General features: G+C 46.6%; 1 protein-coding gene across 3 annotated transcripts in view; it reads left to right on the top strand.

The window, feature by feature from the left end:
* Positions 1-23,660, top strand: part of LOC133121661 (thyroid hormone receptor alpha) — a 127,546-nt gene that overhangs the window by 89,198 nt on the left and 14,688 nt on the right. For all 3 annotated transcript variants that reach the window (XM_061231020.1, XM_061231022.1, XM_061231021.1), the window contains exons 3-6: positions 7,185-7,452; positions 17,026-17,087; positions 21,408-21,508; positions 22,287-22,434. In XM_061231020.1, the coding sequence (XP_061087004.1) occupies positions 7,397-7,452; positions 17,026-17,087; positions 21,408-21,508; positions 22,287-22,434 (367 nt within the window). In that variant the 5' untranslated portion in view covers positions 7,185-7,396. The remainder of the gene's footprint in view (positions 1-7,184; positions 7,453-17,025; positions 17,088-21,407; positions 21,509-22,286; positions 22,435-23,660) is intronic.

Raw genomic sequence — 23,660 nt, 5'->3', positions numbered from 1 at the left:
CTTGCTTCCCCGCTATTTTTGCGAAGGCAAAATGTTTGGTCGTCCTCTTCACCAGCCAATCGGCGCTGAGAGTTTTTGCACCCAGCCCCCCCCCCCCTCCCGTCTCTGTTGGATTCTCTGCAGGAAAGCACGGAGGAGATAGCCAACAAATAACACGCTTGGCTGGGCGACTCGAGCGTGAGACCGATAATCAGATGCAACATGAGCAACTGTTTTGAAAATCCCAACATTCCACTTCGGGCTTACATTACATTTGCACATTACAAGCATTTAACAGATGCGCTTATCCAGAACTTTTTTGCATTTTCTTTTTTATCTGCACTGTTTTGCATTTTTAGTATCCGTTTATGCAGTGAGCAATTTAGGTAACTTCAAAGGGCACGACAACAGCGTCCTACCTGGGAATCAAACAGGCAACCCAATGGTTCTATGCCCAGTTCCTTGGCCATTATAAAATATAAAACACTGCCGCCTACAAAAGCCCTTGCGTTATGGTACTGGCCAAAAGCTGAGCGAGCACTCCATCTGTCCGCAAGGTTTTCGCATTCCGCAGAGCACTCGGGAGATGAGACAGGAAGTTCCCATCCGTGTTGGTAGTTGGTGTCTGAGAGAGCTTTGCCGTATGTTATTTTCGCAAGTACGGTCCGTGTTCTTTTTTCCCGAGGGAAACGCGCGGCCCCCGGGAGCACAGACAGGGGCGGCTCTGAGTTCCTGTCACAGTTGGAAATCTCAAAATGTGAAGTCATTCCTATGCTGTCTGCAATTATGCATTTTCGATTACAGTGCGGACATAAATAACGAAGGACCAAGTGGTCATCTCAAAAAAAAAAAAAGGGAAGAAAACACTTAACAGAACCTTGGTCTATCTGTTTATTAAGGTGGACTGGGAAATTGGTCTTCCACGGTTTCTTCGGCTGAGATGCGCCTCTTTCCGCTGAAGGAGGCGGGAGGCATGACCGAGACCGATTTCCTCTGGTTTTCTCGACGCGGTTTCCCCCCGCGCCGCCGTCGCCGGAGAGAGACGGACGAGGTCCCGTTCCACCTTAACAGACGAGCGAGGCTGGAAAAAGAGAGGGAAAAAAGGAGCCTAATTTGTTTTTCAAACGCAGTCACATTCTTGGCAGCGTCGAAGCTTGCCTTTGCCAAAGCAGGGCGGAGTGAGCAGGGAAAGAGCCTCGACTTGACTGAGTGTTGCTGACTGTGCTGAGTGAGCAGTGGGTGCCGGTCCCCCCCCCCCCCCCCACCCGCCCGGCTATCTGCCCCCAATCCACCCTCCCCCGTTTACCCCCTACAACCGCAGTACCCTGACCGCTCCTTTCCTCCTGACCCCCCCAGGGTTATTTTTTTTCTGGCCCGGGTCTGCACAGGAAGAGCCTCCTGAATTTCCCCCATCAGATGTTGCAAAGCAGTGCTGAATGAGAGGTAGGACGGGAGGTGGAATGTGGTTTTCGACGGTACCCCCGTGGCCACGGCCGCCGTTCTGCAGAGTGGGCTATAGCGGCATGGCTTCGGAGGGGCGGGGAGGGTATGTGTATTATATTGGGAGCAGGGGAGTAGACCGCATGGCACTTCATCATTTGTACAAGGAATTGGGAATGGGGGGGGTGTCTGAAGTAGGCCGGCGGGGCTTGAGAGAGGGAGGAACCAGAAAGAAGGAGGGGGGAGAACAAACGGAGGTAAAGGAAAAGGGAGAGTCGAGAGAGGCGAAACGGAGGAAAGAATTCGCTCCAACCCCGGAGGAAATGGCGCGATATCCCCTGGCCCCCCGGGTCGCCAAAAAGTGTCCTTACCTCGGTAACCGGCTGAGCCTTACCTCGCCTTCCGAGCTAATGGCCTGGTTAGCTCCCATAAACCCCTAGCAATGGGGGGGTGAGGGCGGAGTCTTGTTTGACAGACAGGTCTGTGCACGCCAGCTGGCTACAGCGCTTGTGACCGGGGGCGATATTTAGCACCTATTAATAACCGGCTGACTCTAATCAGGGTGCGCTGCGGCTGAAACGGCAGCGGTGTACACAGAGCAGGGAATGTTCTCTCCGCTCGCCGCCTTATGTAAACAGCCACAGTGAGATAGGAGAGAATGGGGAGGGGTGAGGGGTGGGGGGGGGGGCAGGGATATGTTCCCTGGCAGCAGTCCATGACCTTTGGAGTTATGAAGGCTGGTAGACTGAAGATGAACCCTGCGGGGGCCACAGTGCGCGGGGCTCACAGGTAGTGCCACGCTGGCGGTGCCAGAATGACGCCTCTTCACCATTTGCCATGGCAGCTAGGGCCCCTCTGGGGAAAGAGGGGGGGGGTGCTGGCCCAAATGCAGGAAGGAGGCCATCGTCCACTTCGACGAGTTGAATGTGGCATGACAAATCTAGCGACTTGTAGGAAATCTTCTTCTCTACAAGTGGACAACGGTGTCCGTTTAGCAAATGGGTTTTACTGTAGCAGAATCACACATAGGGCCATATTTTCCGGCCAGCATCTGGCGGGTTGTGAGCTGTCGATTTAGAATTTTCCAAACGATTGGGATGCCTCTGGTAATTTCGGGACTCTCAGTGCGGCGAAGTGGGAGGAGAGCCGCTGCTCGGGGTGTGTCAGTCAAGTTCAAGCAGCTCGTTTCCATTTTCGTGAAGCTTATTGCAATTTTCCTGTCAGACAGGTCCGCATTTCACCCTATTGCCACCAACCTGCTTAACCCAGGTCTAAGGTACGAGTTGCAGCCCATACTGTTTATGGCTATTGTAATTGTAGACTGTGATCCCTATGGTATTTTGTTATTTTTCTTACAGCCGTCTGTAATGATAAGAATAAGAACAATCTTTTCATTTTAGTTACGAACTGCAATCGCCAGGAATGCCCTAGAACTGTAGCAGTGGTCTATATTCATTGAAAAGACATGAATCTTCTTTCTGAATGACAAAAATTTGTTCTAATATGTATATCTTTTTTTAATGAAGCAAAAACCTAAATTGTTGTTCCACGGTCTACCCTACTGTTACTACTATGTCACTGAGCAGTCTTATGTATCTTGCACAGAACTAAACTGCTCAGTGTTTCCAGCATGCCCGTGCTGTACATGCAAGTTGCATTTAGTGCATTTGTTATTTCCTAGTATATATTCCAGTTGTGTTCAATATCAAAGAGACCAATAAACAACAAAACTGTGTTGTTGTTATTTTTTGGCTATGTAGATAGGTAGCCTGAAAATCAAGTTCAAATTTTGGGTCATGCAAATAACCATGGAGAAAGTTGCATACGCAACGTGTGCAAACCCCCAATTCCCGTTTATCACTCTAAAGAAAATTGCTCAGTTCAGTTTAGTAAGCGATATCATTCATGCAAATTAATGATTTATCGTACATGATAATTGTTTTCTTTCGTTTGAGCAACAGTTCATACTGAGTCATTCTGCAAATGGTTTAGTAGCCTGTGTTATGATCTTCTCTGGTTTTATTTCGTTTAGTAAAACTTAAGAAATACTTGAAAAACTTGTCAGTATTTATTACGTATAGAATAGTGCGTTTTAAGTACTCAGTTACAGGTTTAATGGGGAATTAAAACAGTAATAAACATTCAGGCAATGTTTTATTGAAATTCTGTCAGAAGAAAATACGTTGGATGGATTTTCAAATGGATTTCTCTTATTTATGAGATTAGTTAGAAGTCAGTTTTTTTAAACAAAAATAAAAAAAGTCTGTACATGCCACAAAATAACTTTTTGGGAGAAACAAAGGTACCTGCCTTATCGTCATCTTCCATTGTATTCGTAGAGACTCGGGAAATTGCCAGTCCAACCTATGCAATATGCATGGACCTTAATGGTTATTAAAAGATAATATATGAGTATAATCCAGCCTATTTTCCACCTGCACCTTCTGACCTTTGATCTGTGCGCCCCTCGCTAGACAATGGCAAGATTCAGAAGCCACGGCCAGTACGCCACGCGTCGCCAGGTGACTGTGCCAATACGCTGTGCGTGCGGGGGTGGGTAATTCCAGTGCTCGAGGGCAGCGGAGTTGTCTGTTCTTAGTTTTGTCTTTCTGAACCTCTTGTGATTATTGTAATACGGTGATCATTTGGATTATAAGTAGACAAAGGAGATGGGAGTTGCCGACATGAACTCGAAATACCGGGATTCAAAATCCCAGTCAAATATCAGTCACCCTGGTCGATAACAGCAGAATTTCCCCTTCTGTCTGTTTTTCGAAGAGCTCTATGAAAAAGAGCAGCCAGACCCCATCTGCCTCGCAAAGAAGAATGTAGCTCAAGAGAAGGATGTTTTATTCATGCGACGTCTACCCAATCTGCACCGAAGCCTTTGCCAACTATTCCTTTTCCATACAAGCACACAATTAAAGCCGTCGAAGATTGCAGAATTGGGCACAGATCTAAGAGACCCAGTTATGAGTTTGGGGCTGACTGATGAAAACTGAGGATGGGTGGAGTGGGGTTGGGGACTAAGTACCACGTGGCAGGTCCCCCTGGTTCCAAGTTTGTTGGAAAACTCCCTCTCCCCCTCCAATTTTCAGGGCCCTTGCTGGAACCCTCCCTCATTAAAATCCTACCTTAACCCCAGAATCTACCTCGCCCCCCAATACACACACTGCTGTCATCAAAAACCCGACCCCAACTCTGCCCTGTGGCCTAACTCTGCCCCACCCACCCCATTCACCCATATATTTCCCCGCTGTAATGAAAAACAATCGGGCTAAAAAGGCAACGGGCGACCTAAATCAAACCCAGAACAGAACAGAGCCTGTACACACCATCCCCCTCTCCCACTCCCCCTCGAAACCCTTGTGTATTTCATGCTTTCATTCCCTTTCACTTAAAACTTTTCAAACGCTCATAATCGCTGCTCTTTGCCCCCTCCCCCACTTCGCCCTCGGCCTCCATCTCAGTTACTGAAGACTGGCTGTGTGTAGCAGCAGATGTCAGGATTAGCTCGCCGAACTCCCCCGTCTGGAGACGCGCCCCTTCCGTGCCACGCCCTCGTCACGTTTATGTCATCGGTGTCCGGCCATTCATTTTTTCTAAGCTGTTTTCTTTTTATACCGACATTAAAACCTAAAAGTTATTATTTGTGTCAGGCAGCCAATCGCTCGGCGCGTCTCTGAACGCCCACCAAATCGGGCCCCTCCTTTTTGGCCGGCTTGATCACGGCTGCGCACCTGCACGGGGTTCCCCGCGATCTGGCTCCGTGGAGGTTGAGGAAACAAGAGCTCGCCGAGCACCAATGCCAGATCTATAAACATGCATCATGTGCGGTAACAAGCCCACAGAGGACTGTTTATTAAGGGGGAAAGGACACCGCTGCTGACAGACCTCCGGTCTTTTATTTCTCACTGAGGCTGTGCCCCGTTTGGTGCCTTGCTGTGACGTGCTCTGTGTGTCTGGAGTTCCTCAGACTAAAGATGTATGACAGAACTCTAATATTAACTTTCTATTCGGACTGTAAGTAGTCTTTATTGCTACTTCCAAACCAAACTGGGACATCAGTCCCCGCAAGATTGTAGTTTCTGTATTTAAACACAGCATATGGTGATGCGAGGGAAGAAACAAACCTTTTCCATTTCATCATTTTCACACGATGCAACTTTAATATATGTATGCGATCATTCCGGAATAATCATAGCTTTGCTTAACAATTGATGAAACAAACATTGCAGACATATACTGTAAAAGAATGAATTTATGGGAGCCCCATTAAAGCCCCCATAAATATGTAAATAAAGCCCTTTTAAATCAGTATTAGTTCATTATTTAGCGCAGTTGCCAGTGTAACCAATGAACATATTAAAATGTGCGGCAGTTAAAAGTCAGGTGGCGAGATGGTGAAGGTGATTAATCTTTCTATACATATAAATATGAGCAATGCAGTGCTTGTCAGAGTTAATTTTATCTTTTTGTTAACATGCCCAGGGAATAATGAGTCAGGATATTATGCTCAATATTGAGGTACAAGGGATGCAATTGGCCCAGTTAAATGCTAGCATGTGCCTTTCATAAAGCTTTCATAACAAGATTGGCACAGTTTAGATGTACTGTACTACTGTACACACTGTACTCTGTGGTCACCCTCCATTTTGTTTGCTGCTCGATCTGAGCTAGTGTGGATACTCACCTCAGCTTTGAGGAGGCACAGGGGGAGGAGTGGCTTTCTTGTCTCTTATTTTCAGGGTTATGTTTACAAGTGGGAGAGGGGCGCTCAGAGACGTTCAAAGTAATTTGCGGTTGCATTCCCAACCAATGTTTCTGAAGTGACTGGCAGCGGTGCGACGGTCAGCATGACCGTGACCGATTTGGGTCAGAATCGCAGTCGGAAAAAGGGCTGCCGTGCCCAGGAGTGGCAAATCTAAACTGAAAAACGCAGTCTGTTCATTTGAAAAATGCAAAGCCAGGTAACAGCATAAGGTAGCATAATGTGGTGATCTGACCCTGACAATCTGTGAAATATGATTAAATATTTACATATATTCCATAGCAGTGTATTATGAAAATATCTTGCAAAAACAGAAAATTTGTATATTTGCCCACATTTGTCATTTGTATATTTTTTACATGTTGCAATAACTTTATCTTGTATTTAGTATTATCTGTTATTTGTATTATTTGTATCTCTCTCATGGGGGCTCTGTCAGAGGGGACTGTCAAGTGTAAATAGGTTAAATTGTCGGGGAGATTAGACGGAAGAATTTAGGGGTGGAGTGAGGTTAACAGAGTAGGAAGTCTGGCTAGGACTTTTAGCTTCTGAGTCATTAGCCCACTTCTGAGTATGCCTAAACCGGCTTGACCCCATCACGCAGTCTTACTCCTATAAGTACATACTGTACTTTAGCTTGTGGATCGTGCATTTTGCAGCCAATCAGCACGCAGAGCTCTCTAGCTCAACTCAGCCGTCTCCCTCGCCTGGCATTGTGTCGGCCGTGGTTTTCGGGTGCAGTTAATCCATGCGTTGTGTCTGGGAACTCAGTCGGCCATTTTGTGTAAAGGGCCCACGCCCGCGGCCGCACGGCGACGGTTCTTCACACGGGCATGAGGCACGGTGCGCATTCGCTCGAAACGACGCTCGCATTAACTCCGGCCCCGTCCCGCCATTCCCGCGTAATCGTCAGACAGTTGTAACATTCACAGCGAAGCGGAATTGGCTGACCGGAGCGAATGACCTTGGTGTTGTTTTTTTTGTTTTGTTCCAGGTACATTCGCAATCTGTCCGCATCGCTGGGGATCGAAGGTCACGTGTCCACCTGTCGCATGTCACTGGAAAAGGTTGGCCGTGGAGACCTGGACCGGTGCGACCTTGTGATGGCTGACTGAACCATCACAGACCTGCGAATGCCAAGTGTGCATCCGAGGGTGGGGCCCGCCTCAGTCTCGCATGATTGGCCGCTGGATGGAATTGAGGTGAATGGAACACATGCCCGAGGAGCAGGACCCTAACCCATCAGAGGGAGAAGAGAAACGGTCAGTCCCGCCCACTGCCGCCTTTCCAGATGCACTAGATAAATGCAGTACTTCGTGTTCTGTGCTGTGTTATGGTTTGTGTGCTTGTATTAAAAATCATTATCCTGGGTCTGTAAGACATATTTGTACCAGTGGTCAGTCATACGCAGGGCTTTGTCTGTCCGGTGTTGTGAATCTTCTCAACAAAGTAAGAATTTCAGGTGGAGTTCACCTCAAGTGTTGTTCATAAAAGTCAGAAGACTCCCATTTGAGAAACCGTGGCTCGGTCTTGCTTCAAAGTTCCTCTGCTACGATGGAGTCCTTCTGCGATTTCTTTGTTTGTTCTGCGATTTCTTTGTTTAGAACAACGTGTACTACATGTGCATTCGTTCTTTCCACTCTGCTCTATTTGTCTTCTGTTCTTTCACTATCTCCCTCCCTTCTCCCCTCCTGCAGTCTCCTCCCTTCCGATGAAGCGTCTCCCCTTACCCCCTAGCTCCATCTTCTCTTCTCATCTTCTTCACTTCTTCCTCCTATCGTTCCGCTTCTCTCCTCTGTCAGCTTTTGCTCCACTGCCTTGCCTCCCAAGTAAACCCCCCCCCCCACAGCGCTGTCAGTTGAGTCCCCTCCCACTGCGACGGCTATATCTTCAGCTCTCTCTGCAGTAAGCCAGGGGTCATGGGAGTCGTCTACATTTCCCACATAAAGCAGGCCCCCCCGGGAGCTGTTTAAAACCTAACCATCTACCCACTTTGCTTCTTCTGCTCCTTCAGAACCACATCAGAGCATGTCCCCCTCCCCCCACCCCCTCTCCACCACATCTTTAATGGAGGTTGTTGCCTTCTTCTCAGACCGTAATTCGGAAATAAATCGCGCCCCTGACCATTTTCCCGAGGTCCGGAAAGCGTGGGCGGGGGAGCCTCGATCGATCGTCATCCTATCACGACCCGGATGCAAAAACCCGCCCCCCGTCGAGGGTTGAGGTACACGTCGTGACCGAGGGTGGCCAATGGGTGTGCCTCTTCCGAAGTCTCGGGGGCACGGCCCGATGCGCGGACCTACGGGGGCATCGCTGGAGAGGCGTCTTTGCGCACGTCACCAGAGAGGGTCCTTGGCAGCAGTCCGGCAGGGCCGGCCACCTCCCTTTGGAATGCAGCGTCAAATTCCCCCCGACTGATCCCCGGTGCAGATTAGCGGGTGAAAATGAAAGCAAAGCTGCGGAAGCCCGGCTTGATTACGCGGCAGCGACGGACACCTGTCAGTAGATTAGCGGCTCGCTGGCGGGGGCGGCGGACTGGAACCACGCGTCTAAATAGAGCCCGCTGTTGTTCTTGGCTAATTAAAGACGAGGGGCCCTTGGTATTAAGTGAAATCAGATTGGACACTCCGAGCGGTTTGCACGCCCAGCCGGCTCTCCTCTCTCATCAGTCATTGGCCGGCTGTGGCGCTCCCTCCCGCCCAACAGCAGGTGTAATTAAAGCCCCCATTTCCCAGATTAATTTGTTTGTCACTCCGCTTGCTTTTGCTCTCGCCAGGCCCCTGTGGTTTTACTATATCAGCTGGTTGATAAATGTCCCCAGCCCTTGCATAATTTAGATCTGTAACATAGGCAGTCGGGAGTATTGCTGCTGTACTGTTGGAGGTTGCAGTTGTAGGCTTAGCAAAAAAAGAGAGCCAGTGGTAGCTTGCTTTTAGTGCGAGGTGGAGTTAAAAGGTGTTTGGCCTGGAGGATGGTGTTCCTCCGCCCGCACAATGAGCAAGCATCATCATCAACTTCCATCATCAACTTCCATGGGGAGTCAGGATGGAGATGGTGTGGGTGTGTCATACCTGGCAACCTGCACTCATTTCTGTGCCAACAATGCAAGTTTTGGTCCTATTAATGCAGGTACAGGATGCGAGTTAAAACTATGCAGAGATGAACATTACTGCATGTTCTTTTCTTTCTTGTTTTTGTTTAAGGAACAATTAGCATGATTAATGAATTGATAAATAATTCATGGTACAAAAATCACCTTTGGTTTTTCACATTGCCGAAATATCTTGACATCTTGCGGGAGAGACAGACGTGGTGGTTACAGATATCGGTTGTTAATGTTAATTTACCGACTAGGCTAACGCCGATCCTGCTAAATTAGCTGATGTTAAGGTTAGCCATTTGCGATGTTTCTAGGACTACACGCACAACTAGCTAGTTTAGTAGTTAAAACTGCAGTAATTAACCGGAGGTATGTTGTGGTGTTATCCAGATGATAACATCACATGTTTGCACATTATTTCCATGATGAGTGTTCCATATTATACTGTTTCAGTGGGCAGTTGTGAGACACTCTCATATGAATAAATATAACATTATTATATTAACAATAGTAGTTATAATAATAATAGCATGTGTTATATATTTAACTATAATTAAATGACATATGTATTTAGTTATAACTGAACTCATACACAAAAGGAAGACAAAGAACATTGTTGAATGTTCCTGGGGGGGTATTTTGTGCGTAAGGATAATCTCAGCTCCGTGGTTATCTATTCAGTCCAAAATACTGTGCTTTGAAGCATCGAATGTGTGCCATGTCATTCCCTGTCATTCGTTTTCTTCATTAAAAAAGGGTCTCAATAATGTAGGCCTATTGTCTATTGCTTTCTAAATATATATTGTTAGAATCATGAGTTTTACCGTATGTAGAAATAGAGTGGTGTCAAGAAAGGAAGGATTCCAAGCTTTCATAGACTTGATCGGGTGAACCAATAAAATCGGCTTACATGCACACATAAACCAAAAATAAATATTCTGCAAGGTTGGCAGGTATGGTGCGTATGTGTGTGTGTGAGTGTGCGTATGTGTGTGTGTGTTGGGGGTGTTGGGGGAGCTAGGGAAGTAGTAGGTGAGGTGAGGTGCTCATGGAACTGAGTGCTGTAGGACTCTTAAGAACAAGGACAGGAGATTTCAGATATCTGGGGCGTTATGGGGGTTTACGGAGTTTACAAAGGAACACACATCTTAACAAGTATTTTAGTCTTTATTTAAAATCTTATCTTAATGTAAATCTTATTTGTGTTTTGCTAAGACACAATATCGCCAATGAGACAGTTTTAGTAATTTCAGGATTCGCCAATGGGGTAAGATCATTTCACATAGCAAGCAAAGCAAAAAGCAAGCAAAAAGCAATTTGTAACAAGAAAATATTTCCTACTTGGAATAAAAGAATACTAAGTTTCATTACGAGACTAAAACACTTGTTGAGACACACTTTTTTGCAGTGCTTGCTGGGAAGATCAGAGCTGGGCGCCACATCTTGGGAGGCCAAAGACAGTTTCGAGAGGTTTGAAGAGGGGTCGGTTATGTCAGGTCAGCGGAGGCCGTCTGGGGTACGTGACGACAGTGTCGGTTGCTGTGGTTGCAGTGCGCCGGCCGAGGCGGGGATTAGGGTTAGGAGACAGATCCCTGCGTAGACGGCCCCCCTGCCCAACTGTTTGTCACTGCCTACCAGCTTTAGCAACCTAGCAGGGCTGACTGCTGACCATCACAATAAGCTGGGGACAAATGTTTGCATTTCTCCCCCTCCCTTCTCCACCACGAGTCCCAGTTGCCTCTTCCACATCTTCACCAATCCTTCCTCTACCTTCTCTTCCAGTTTAATAGAAGTGACATAGGATTACCTATAGCCATGGTGTTATGGCCCGACCATTGCACTTCTCACTAATCGTTTCTTAGGATGTTGGACATTCTCCAATGGAGGCGTTTAGTTATTTTACGCGAATTGTCTTTTTGGATGAGCACATCAGGCAAATGCCTGAAATGTAAATGCAAATGTTCCTCGTCACTCATCAAAGGGCTGCTCTCCGCGGAACTTGGAGCGCTCCCTCGTACGGTTCCAGCCCGCTCGCCAAGGTTTGAAAGTTCACTCGAAAAAACTGGGGAGGTCTGGCTCCAATCCCTACACTGGCCATTTCGAAAAGGAAATGACACGATTGAACAATCCTGATACTCCTAATCACGGATCTTCCTTCCAGCCATTTTTCATTATCCGGAATCGGTTTGTGATGGCAACGCCAGCGACGGAAATACTTGGACAGGTTTTTGCAGCAAGATTGCTCATGGTCTGCGCTCCGGGATAGTGAGCGAAAAGGCGGGTCTTACACTTGCTGACTGAAACCCTCCCCGCCGGCCAATTACGCATCTCCTGGCAGAACTCCCAGCCCCGGTTGGAAGTGGTACAGTCCAAACTCAATGACCTCATCTTCGACACAGTTTGTGAAGGAAAGGTTTAAGCAGTCATTCATGTGGAAAAGGTCTTTCTTAGCCATGAAACACTTTGTCCTTTTCTCGTTTCCATAGGATTTTGGCATGATATTTGTAAACAGATGGGTTTTATTTATATCAATTTTCTCATCTGGATGAATACACTGTACAACATATACAATATCTGGTTGTATATACAATATATAGAATATACTGTGTGTGTTCTGTATGTATATATATATATATATATATATATATATATATATATATATATATATGGCTTGAGCTGGTGCCAAAAGTCTGGTAAGGAAACTCCGTTATAGCTTTTCACATTTCATGCCCTGCCATGCACATTGTGCGGCATATCCATTTTCAGGGGGCATGCCATCATGCTCGAATCAAGTAATGACACACCGTTAAAAGCATGCAGAGTTTTAACTACGGTTAAACTAGCTCTGTTGGGTCACCGTTACCCGTGTGCAGTTCACAAGCAACAGTGGGGGTGTGGGGGGGGGGGGGGGGGGCGGGGTGGACGGAGTATGGTTTGGGTGGGTGCCGTTCCACCCGGCCTCCCGCCGGGATATCTGTAAACCGATCCGTGTGGCTGGGCCACACGGCCTCGCTAGCTGCCAAGGAGCAAGGACAAGTGCACTGCAGAAATAGCTGCTACTCCCCTGCTATTTTCACTGTTTTCAGGGACGACTTCCACAGTGCCACCAAGTGGAAAAGGCTCAGCGTTGTATTTTTGGGGGATTCAGGACTCCGTGTTAGATCGGGCAGGGATGAGGGGGGCGGCGTGTTGAGGAGGAGGCTTATTACAACTGACTTTTAACATCGTATCGTGTCAGCAAAGTGCCTCTTTGCTTCTGTTTGGGGAAATCTGCTCTGCGGGGCACCTTGCAGCTGTTTTTTTTTTATGTATCTACCCATATACTTTGCCAGTGCGTTTTAGGCTGCTGCTAAAATAAGACAGGCGCACAGGAAAAGGAGAGAGAGCTTTGGCAATGACAGAAAAAATGTAGTGATTATCAAACAGAGGATTTGGGGAAGGGAGGCACGGGGTGATTTGCATGTGGCAGGCCTCCAGCTGCTACTGTAACAAAAACAAAAGGCTCTGTTGGGACCTCTCTTGTTTTGATCTTAATTAGGGCATCTGTGAAAAAGATACATTTTCACCTTCGCCCAGCCCTTACTCATTTTGACATTTTGGGCTATGATTTATGTTGATGATTTATGAGAGATGATTCATATAAGATACGCTGTGTTTGTTTGAAAATAGCACAGTGTTTAGCGTGTACACAAGGGGCGTTCCTGCCTGTTACCTGCAGCTGGTGTCCACATGTCTCTTCTGGGGCTGTCACTCACAGAGGGGAAAATGACAGGGAGAAAAGAGAGGTGGAGAGACACTGCTAGCAGATAGAAAGGTGGAGGAGGGATAATATGGTGAAAGAAGAAGAGGAGAAGGATGGAGGTGCTGACAGTTAAGGAGGGAAGGGAATAGGAGGGATCCAGACCCTGCTGTAAAATCAAGCTATGACCTGCTGGAAATTGTCAGCTACCAGCTGTTTCAAACATAGCTTGTGCAGGTCAAACCATGTTGAGTATGCAGCTGGTCTGAACTGATCAACCAGTTACCAGCTGCTTCAAAAACTAGCTTGAGCTAATTTTTTTCAGCAGGGGAGAGCACTGGTTGGGAGACGGGGAGCGTCAGAGCCCAAACTCAAGGGTCAGTTGGCGGTAGACTGGCGACCACCAGACTTAGCCACCGATGCCACCAATATGTGGTCAGATCCCTTCCATGGCCTCCTCAGTCACCAGATATAAAAACACTTCATGGAAAGTTCTGGACCACAGCGAGTGAAATAGATTTCCACTTCAGTTATCCTGACTGGAGGGTTTCCTTCCCCCAATATTCCTCTGCACACAGCTCACAGCTTGCGTGACAGCATTCCAAGGAAGATTGAAGCTATTCTGAAGGCCCAAGTGGCCCGACTCAACTCAACATTCATATATTGTTAGATGTTTCCATTATTGTGTCCAAATTCTGGTTTGCATGTATTGTGTGTGCTCATGTGGAGGGTGATATTTTTCCCCTCAATGCTCACAATTATTCTGCCCAGCGAAACATCTGTGCTTTGTCATTTGCTGATTGGCAAAATAAAGTGATGGATTTATTTTGATGAATTGTGTTGCTTTCATCCACCCACAGTCTGAACATTGACTGGATCTTGATTATGTTGTTTACTTTCTAGCAATCAGTCCTGATATTTACCCTCTTTATAGCAAAACCAACGTGAAGAGTGGCAGGTGTTCTCAAACCATCTCTGCAAACTCATTGTCTGGTTGGCTTGACTGCATTACACTGTAAGGATGTTGGTCTATCTGTTTTCATCAACATTGCTGTTATCAACATCCCTGTTTTTTGTTTTTTTTATCTTTCTATCCTTCTCCAATAGTGGCTGAAATGTTTACATCCGGCTTGTTTGTTGTTTTTTCATGCACGTTGGTAGAGTTGAAAGGTACAGTAGCCTTTTTATTTGTTGTCTATGAAATGCACTACACAGATGCAAGGTTATGCAGAGCATAAAATGAGACTGTTGCAGGTTTTACAACCATTGGTGCATACATTGAATCCCCCCCACCCCCCACCCCGACAGCTCTGAGTTTTATTAGATTAAACTTGTACTTTGAACACAAAACGGTCTACTTAACATTCCCGCTTTACAGTTCTGCAGCCCCGATGCCAGCCACGCCCGTTGTTTTGAGCCGCTGCCTTATGCGGAGTGCACCTTAATGCCAAAGTCTTGTAGAGTGTGAAATAATTGATACTCCGGCGGGAAGGGCAGAGCTTTTTAACTTGACAGAAGCCGAACGCAGCTCCTTTTTTTAAACAGCGTTTGGAAGACGAGGACATGGCTGACTTTGCTTTAGAGCAAGCAGGTCCGTTTGACCTTAGTGGAAAGCACTGTCTTGTGAAGCGTATTCAGTGCATTTCTGCACCAATAACCTGGAGCTACGCTAACTGTCCTCCACTGCCACCTGTCATCCCTTCAACCTCCTGTACTGTACATCAGCAGGATGTGGATATCTGTTTGTAGGAGGTTTAGAGGGTGAGTGGGAGAGTGAGATAGAGAGAGAAAGAGAAGTGCTGGCAGTGTTCTGTAATTATTTTGTCTGTTATTGCTGATGATATTTGACTGTTATAGGACATGCTAATAAAGCACCTTGAAATTTAAATGAACTGAAAGCAGGGAGAGCTGGGGTTAAACAAGCTCTCTCTCTATTCTCTTCCCAGTCTGCTTCGTTAACTGTAATTAGATTCAGCGGCAGCTCTCTGTCGGTCAACGAAAGCATGACTGATTTTTAATTGACCCAGTGAGTTGTCCTCTCTCGCACTCTCCCTTTTTCTCTCTCTCTCCCACTGCCTCTCTCTCTCTGCTGCTGCCTCTCTGTCTCTCTCGCTGTGTTTTCTCCCTCTGCCGCTCTGTCTCTCTCTCTCTCTCTCCCCCGCCCACTCCCCCCCGCCCTGTCTCCCCAGTGCCACTGGCTCTGTCTGTGTGTGGGGGAGGGGGCAGCTCTGTCAGAGGCATGAGCCTGTCTGTCAGCTGACAGCTTCATCGATATCGCTCTGAGCCTCTGAATATCTGATGGCTGCATAACGAGGCCTGAGTGCTGGGCAGAAATTTGTGAGGATGACAGGATAACGGCAGCCGCAGACGACGCACCATCTTTCCAGTAGAACCACTGCTGCTGTAGTCTTCTGAACAATAAACCAGCACTCTCAACGTGCTCTGCGCATGCTCTTGTAGCCAAAGGCATCAGAAGTATAACTGAGTGAAAGAAAATAAAGTCAGCAACTGCGGTTTTAGCAGTTTGCAGCGGTAATTGGTCAAATTAGTTTGACCTCTTACAGGCCCATACGCATTAGCATGTTAATGTTTCGCAATTTCATCCGATGCTTATGCAAAATCATACGTAATGTCACCTGGGAAATCATTTCAGAACAGCTCGGAAAAATGGCACCTTCACTCTAAAATATGCAACCAAAATGAAATTTATTTTTATTTTACTTGAATCAGTATGGAACCCAAGTCGAAAGCTCCAAGATCATATGAAAGTGAAAACTATGCATATGGGCCTTCCATTAGTGACCAGTGGCCTCCAGGCTCCACTGGGCTCAGTCCATCTCTGACTGATGTTCAACTGCAGATCCAAGTTCACAAAAATCCACCTGTTTTAGACCAGAAATTCCCAGACCTGGATCAGATATGTGATTCTTTTGGATTCCAATACTTTTCTTTGCTCAATTGATGTTGCCTGGTGCAAGTGAGCCAACCAAGAGGACCAGAATGCAGGATTTGCACTTTTTGAAAGTATTTCATAGGTTTCAATATCCCAGACAAGCTCAGCAAAGCATAGGAAAGTATTTGAAGCCAAAACAATTACATAAGGTATTTGACCCAGGTCTGGTACCCAATCACAGCATCGGCAAGGAGGTTACTGAGTAATCGTTTTTAGTAAAGGGACACGGGGTGAATTTGTGGAGACGGCTGCATGTTAAGGAGTTAAGCCCCAAACGGGCCCATTCATCAAAGCCTGTCGTGCCTGACAGTGTCCTGTAAGCAAAGATACCAGAAAGCTGGGAATATAAAGGGGTTTGCAGCGAACGCCCTGGTGGGGAGACAGAGGGAAAAGCTTGTTTCTCGGCTGCTGTTCCTGACAGCTTTTCCCAGCGCACTGTGTCGCGGCGCCTTTTTCTGCTGACATTTATAGAGGCTTTCGTTGGATCCGAATCCCCTCGTTGCGTGAGGAGAGCTTCTTCAGAATTTAAGGGTCTCAGACTGGCAGCTCTAAGCTCATTTTTCGGACACGCTGTTACATAAGGCGCTCTTCCACCGTATCTCAGAGGACCCCTCAGCCAGTTCCTTCTAGCGACTGTGCTCATGGACGCCCGGGTCCATGGTAACAGCTGTGTTAGAATCGCTACCCCCGCCTACTTTTTGTCATTTCCCCCCATCCCTTTTGTTCGTGAAAATTTTAGTAGCGCTGGCTACTGACGTAATGCTGTTGGGAAGCACTTAGAGCCTACTGTTTTACTTTTTAAAGAATGTTTTACTTTGTTAAAAAAGCTTGAAACGCTTGCAAGAGGAGAAAGAGGTTTTGCCACCTTTGGTGCATTGCAGTGTATGTACTGTGTGCACATACCCGCTTGCATGTGGGTGGCTCCATATGCAAGTCACTGTATGTGTTTACGTGTCATGTTACACTTTGGTCTTGGACTAATCTGTCTCTCTCTCTCTCTCTCTTTCTCTCGCTCTCGCTCTCGCTCTCTCTATCCCCCCCAGGTGGCTCGATGGCCCGAAAAGGAAGAGAAAGAACAGCCAATGTTCGGTGAAGAGCATGTCCGGTAAGGAGCTGTGGGTATTGAGGAAACTTGCAGATCTGGGTCAAATAATTACAGAATTGTGTTGGATTCAAATACTTTTATACGCTTTACTGAGCGTGTCCGGTGTATTGGAACCGATGAAATACTCTCTAAATAAAAATTAAATGCAAACCCCTGCCTTCTGGTCCTCTTGGTTGGCTCCGGCAAGATCAATCGAGCGTAGAAAAGTATTTGAATTCAAAACAATTCCATATTTGACCCAGGTCTTTCAAGACTGCACCAAGGCTGTACCCTAGCATAGCATCTTCAAACCAGAGAACGCTCCACAAGCCACAGTGACACATAACACTGACTCATTATAGCAAGGTAGTGGTGTGCCTTAGCTTTGATCTTATTCATTCTGAAAGCAGCCTGGCCTTACAGTCGCCAAACCGGCTATCTGCCATCCCTGCAGTTTCTTGGGTGCAGGCACACCTCAGGCCTAATCTCTCAGCCTCCGTTTGTTGACTGCCGAACGACGTTGACCAGGGCCGAGCGCTCCCACGTCAGCTTCCTGAAACGGCCCGGTTAACCGGCAGGTCCGTATCTTGAAGGTTTTTTACGATGGCTGAAAGACGCAAGCGGGAACACGGGCCGGAGGACCTCAGGTTGCCCCGTGGCTGTCTGGGCCGGGGACGGGAGAGGTGGAGGCTGTGATTTACCGCCGCCGCATTCACTCGGGGTATTTATCACACAAAGGGGGGAAAAAGAAACCTTTTTTGGGGATGGCTTTCATCCTTCAAATGAAAAATCCCACGCCGGCTTTCTTCTCCGGGGCAGAATGCTCGGAATGAGCAGCCGCTTCATACGTAAGGATTTGTGGAGAGGGGATTGAAAGAATCGGAGGGACACGGAGTCCACTTGGAAGCCGTAAAACATATGGGTTCGTCATCTGCTGAGCGCAGATGTGGACAGATGTAGAAGCACACCGGCTGCCAAGGCCCGTTTGGGGCCGATTAGCCCCGGAATGGTTCAACTTGTGCAGGGAAGGTTGACATCTTTTGGGAGTGCTCTTTTTATGAGTCACCTAGCCTTGGGTTTTTGGGATGAACGGTATTTCAGACATTGATTTTATTATCGAATCCAGACCGTGCCAGTGGAAGCTATGGCTATTAGCTCCATATGACAAATGCACATCACCCAGCGTATGGGGTGGTTCAGTTGATTAGAGGTCTGCCTTTCATTGTTGTGTGGAACCCTTGCTGGTCAATAAAGCGTAGACTGCATGCTGCAGCAGCTTATGAATGGTCTTCCTCCGATTCCACTCTGTGCAAGCTTAGCTATTGTCTGCAATGTGAGAAGCCATGTTTGAGAGAAGAATCACATGTCTACACCAGGGATCATCAAATCTGGCCCATGAATCCAAATCCACCCCTGATTTTCTTTTCTCCCAGGTAATTAACTAAACAACAAGTGCTACAGATTGTCTAGACTGTCTTCACACCTGACTCCCAGGTAAAGGGAGGGTGGAAAAACCAGCAGTTCACGACCTTCAAGGACCTCCCTGGTCTACACTTTTCCAAATCGGCAGTGGGGTTCTCACAGCGTGGCTGTGGTTGCAGATAATTGGACTTTCCAAATTAGGGTGGGGATTGGATATCTACAGTGCCACTATGAATGAAAAAAAAGTATTATCACCCAGTCATTATAGGCTGATAAGTGCAGGAAGCTAATTTTGGACTGGCTGTCCTATTTTCTAGCTTTTCGGGGCTTGTTGTAGAAGCTGTGCTTACTAGCTGCAGGTTTGCGGCGGGAAAGAAAATCACGCGAATTAACTGCTCCTGTCCCTCCATACAAGCAGAGCTTAAGATGGAGGCTGAATTTCTTTGTCTGGGGATAGAGTGCTTTCGTGCGGCACAGCAAGTAGCATGTGAGCTCGGAAAGGAAAAGCCCGTTGGAGAAGCTGTCAACACGGGAACTGGCTAGGCAGGGCGGTCGGCATGTCGACGGAGCTTCATGTATTGGCCCGGTCCCAAACTTACGCATGAAACCTTCACATTTTCCTTGACGCTGGATAATATGCAATTTCCTGTGTCTTTAAGCCCCTTTGCTCAAGTTAAACGAACTAACAAGCGTCTGGAGAAAGCACAGGCTGTTCTGTGCCTCCTTGTCGGCTAAATATAGGAGAGACTTAGTACTCAAATTTCCCCAAATAGAACAGACTTGATCACCTTTGAGTGGCTGTTCCACCAGGGCTGTTTGAGGCTCCTGACTGAGGTTTGAGGCAGCTGACCTGACCGAATGTGAACCGCGACCGCAGTCGCTTTTGTCTGCAAGGGTTAATGAGGTATAAACGGCGGTGTACATGCGAGCAGGACAGGCGTGGGGGGGGGGGGGTTTCGGCCTTGCTCAACTGGTTTATTTTGACACAAGATGAGCCCTGCTCTCTGTGTGAGGACACTCAGCCTCATTTCCCCCCAAGAAATGTACACAAAATCCCCCTGATATTACATCTAATCCTATGGTATACCCTCATCTCCCAAGGGATGTGCTTGCATAGGCTGGGAAGGTTTCTTTTATGAATGTCTAAAGCCACTCGTAATTAGCTTACTGAGGCAGCTTCAAAGCCATTTTGAATAGATAGTCTATGTGTGTGTGTGTGTGCGTGCATGCGTGTATGTCTCGGTTTCTGTGTTTGCGCAACATGGGCTTTGTGTGTGTGTGTTCCTGTCTGTGTATGTGAATATGCATGTATACACACATATGTATATGCCCATATGTCGTGTGTGTCGATGTGTGCGTGCCTGTTGCACACAGTATGTGCGCTCATGCATTGAAATGCATGTGTGTAAATGCGCATACATGTGTATGTGAGCATGTGCATTTGTGTGTGTGTAACGTACATTTATCTAATATGTCTGCATGTGCATGCCAGAATGGCTCTCTCTCTTTCTGGCACCCCTTTGCAGTGGAGTATTGAATCTTTGATGAACTGATGTGCCGGGAAATGGAAATGACACCATCAGCATTTGCTAACCCCCACCCCCACACTCACAGGTTTTTCTTGGCAAAATAGAAGCCCCCTCCTGAAATCATCTTTTTGTCCTGGACCACCTAACCGCTTTCCAAGGCTCCAGATTGGCATAATGTGAAGGAAGGATTAAATCAATTTTCACACGCGGCAGAAAATGTGCTCCTCACCTGAAAAGGGAGCCTCTCGTGATACAATATACGTAGTCTATGCGTGTATGACAGTCCTGGAGAAAGGGAGCCTGCCACCATGATGATTGCCGTCATTTGGGTTATCGGCAGGGGGTTTTTTCTGTCACAGTTTTGCTTGTCGTGAGGCTTGTAGTTTCAGATTCATTGAGTGGCTATGGCTAGGCTTTGCATACGTGTATGCTATGTTCCACTGTAGTTTACACTTCAGTGCTCTGTGGTGGTTACCATGTGTAAGAGCCGCATACCAGAATAACATATGTTGTGAATTAATCAAAGTACTTCTACTGGCTGCATATTATACACAGAACTTGAGCACCTTTTATAAAATGGCTATTGTGAACAGTACAGAAAATAACCACATGAATCATGTCACAATCACTCAGGAAGAATTATGTTAAGTGAAAGCATGCTGGCACAATGTGATCGAGGTCAGATGCTCATGTTCTTTTTTTATTGTGTATGTGTCCACAGTTTTGTATGTGCCTGGGTGTATGTTATATTTATATTTGTGGGCTTGTATGAATACATTCCAGGGTGGGCGTGTGTGTCTGTGTGTGTGTAAGTGAGAGTGTGTGTGTGTGTGTGTGTGTGTGTGCGTGCGTGTGTGTGCACTTGTCTACCTATCTAACAGGGGACCATGGTGTCATTGCACATCTACCTAGAGGGGACATAGAAACCAAAAGGGGACATTTTTTATGATTTTATGATTTTATGCTTTAAATATTGTTACAATGATGAGTTCAGCCCCCCACTAAAGTTTTATGTGTGTATGTGTGTGTGTGGGTGTGTGTGTGTGTGTGTGTGTGTGTCAGACCTGGGTCAAATACCTAATTGTTTTGGATTCAAATACTTTTCTATGCTCAATTGATCCTGCCTAGTGCAATTGAGCCAACCAAGAGGACCTGAAGGTGTGGTTTGCACTTTTTGAGAGTATTTCCGGCTCCAATACACCAGACAAGCTCAGTAAAGCCAAAACAATTACATATTTGACTCAGGTCTGGTGTGTGTGTGTGTGTGTGTACATATATGGGGGTTGATATGTAAGGCAGTGTTGGTGCTGTGCCTCTTCAGGGCCTTCTCTCTTCTCCCCACACACATCCTTGTTGTCTCCCCACCTAACGCCGAGTCTCTCTTTTCAAGGGTACATCCCCAGCTACCTGGAGAAGGATGAGCCCTGTGTCGTGTGCGGAGACAAGGCCACCGGCTACCACTACCGCTGCATCACCTGCGAGGGGTGCAAGGTAAGCAGCTGCCATAGGTGTAGGCCCAGGGGTAGACGCAGGACAGACCCCGCCCGCCCTATTTTTTTTTTTTTTTTTACAGGAGTTCAAGCCACACATTTCCCAGAGACACTCCCTGTCATAAAGGTATTATCTTACCTAAGAGGCAGGTGACTCCAGGGCAAGCCCACCAAGTCTTTCCATAAACAGACAAACGCGGTGCCGTGTTTGTCCTCCCAGTCGTCGAGACCAGCTGGCGTCTCACGAAGAGTCGGGGAGAGATTCGCCGTCCGAGTGACAGCCTCTCGATACGTTCAATTGAGCCGCTTGTTCCCCTGATTTTCTGATCTACTGTAACCCCCCCCCCCCCTTCCTCCGCCTCCACTCACCCGCTCATGTGACTGTCAGCCTGAGATGGCTGGCCTTCTTTCATTTCCTTGCTTTTATTCTCTTCTCTTTTTCAGTGTTATTGAGGTCAGCTCACTCACCGTGTGACAAAGGTTCACCCATGATACTGCAGCACATTCTTAAGCAAGAAGAACAAACAAGCGAAAATCATAGTCCATATTTTAGTGAAGTATGCTTATATTGGCCACAGTTGCACTTCCCATCCTTTCTCTTTCTTTCTGTCTCTCTCTGAAGCACTATATGATATAGGAAAACTAGGACATGAACTGCCACACATTTGATGCAGTCTCTCGCTTGGAGATGACATTAAAATGCAATAAGCAATAAACATAAGTAAGCAACATTCTGTGATATTTTAATTACAATTTGTCCTCAATCTTTTCTGCCTCAGGGGTTCTTCCGACGCACCATCCAGAAGAACCTGCACCCCTCCTACTCCTGCAAGTACGATGGGTGCTGCATCATCGACAAGATCACCCGTAATCAGTGCCAACTGTGTCGCTTCAAAAAGTGCATCTCTGTGGGCATGGCCATGGACCGTGAGTGTGCTCCACCGAACAGACACTACCCAAAGGCATGATAAGATCCACATAGCAAGGCCCTTAACCCCACATTTGCTGCCCGGGCACTGCACAGTAGTTGCCCACTGCTCCTAAGTAACTACGATGGGCCAATTACCGCACAGGGTTCAGTAAAGTGTATCTTAAAAAAATACAAATGTCAAAGATACGAAGGAAAAGGCTGAACTCTCATAGGAAATATAACTTGCAAATATTGTCACTTTGTGAATTTGTGTGGATAATTATTGTCACTGAGAATTTGTATGGATAATTATCATCACTTTGTGAATTTATGCGGATAATTATTGCCACTTTGTGACTTTGTATGGATAAGCAGCAGAATATAATGCAAGCTGAAATATTTTGCAGTAAATTCTCTTGCAGCGGTGTGTGCACTTGATCATAAAATGGTGTATATCATAGCACATTGATTTTCTATAAATCAGTTTATGTATATATTATACTTTATATTTTTGATATAGTACCATAAGACTTAGAAAAAAATGAACACTATAAAAAATACTTCTGTTGCTTAAAACCACATACCATTGCAGCACGATGCAGACAAATGCAAACATAACGCACAGCATGATGCATTCACGTAATACGTGCCTGTGAATGCTGCTACAGAAATACTGGCCTGTATGCACTTATAGTGCACACAATACACACACAATCTGCCTGTTTGCTGGGTCACACCGCACTCGTGCTCTGAAGCAGGTCAGACAAGAAACAGCTGGGAGTCCTGCACAACATCTGGACACAAACTGCGGCCCACCTGAGCCACGACAGCACTCTCTCTCTCTCTCTCTCTCTCTCCATCTCTCCATCAAATTCAACATTTTCTCACATTGCATATGCCTTCTCGATGCTGTTTTTCTGTGCTTTTAATTTTTTATCTGGGGTCAAGATATGTATCCTCATTTCCGGAGCCAAATAGCAAGCCAGTTTGATTCGATTTTTTTTGTCTCATTTGTGAATAACATTTGGTTCGTGTTTTGTTATGATTCGGTCAACTCCTGTTGGTTGGGTTGGTGGCTTCGTGAGGCTGTGTGATATTAGCAGGGGTTAGTGAATGGGGCCTCAGGAATGAGGGGACTCTTTTCTGGGCTCAGTTCTAGGCATTGTAATGGGATGTGTGAGGATTTTGATGGCTCATTAAGCAAATAACTAAAGGTATTCTCCACTTGATGCTTTGCTGTTAT

Source organism: Conger conger, chromosome 2, assembly GCF_963514075.1.
Source record: "Conger conger chromosome 2, fConCon1.1, whole genome shotgun sequence".
NCBI lineage: Eukaryota > Metazoa > Chordata > Actinopteri > Anguilliformes > Congridae > Conger > Conger conger.
Note: the sequence above shows the minus strand (reverse complement) of the source record. Positions and strands in the feature narration are given on the sequence as shown.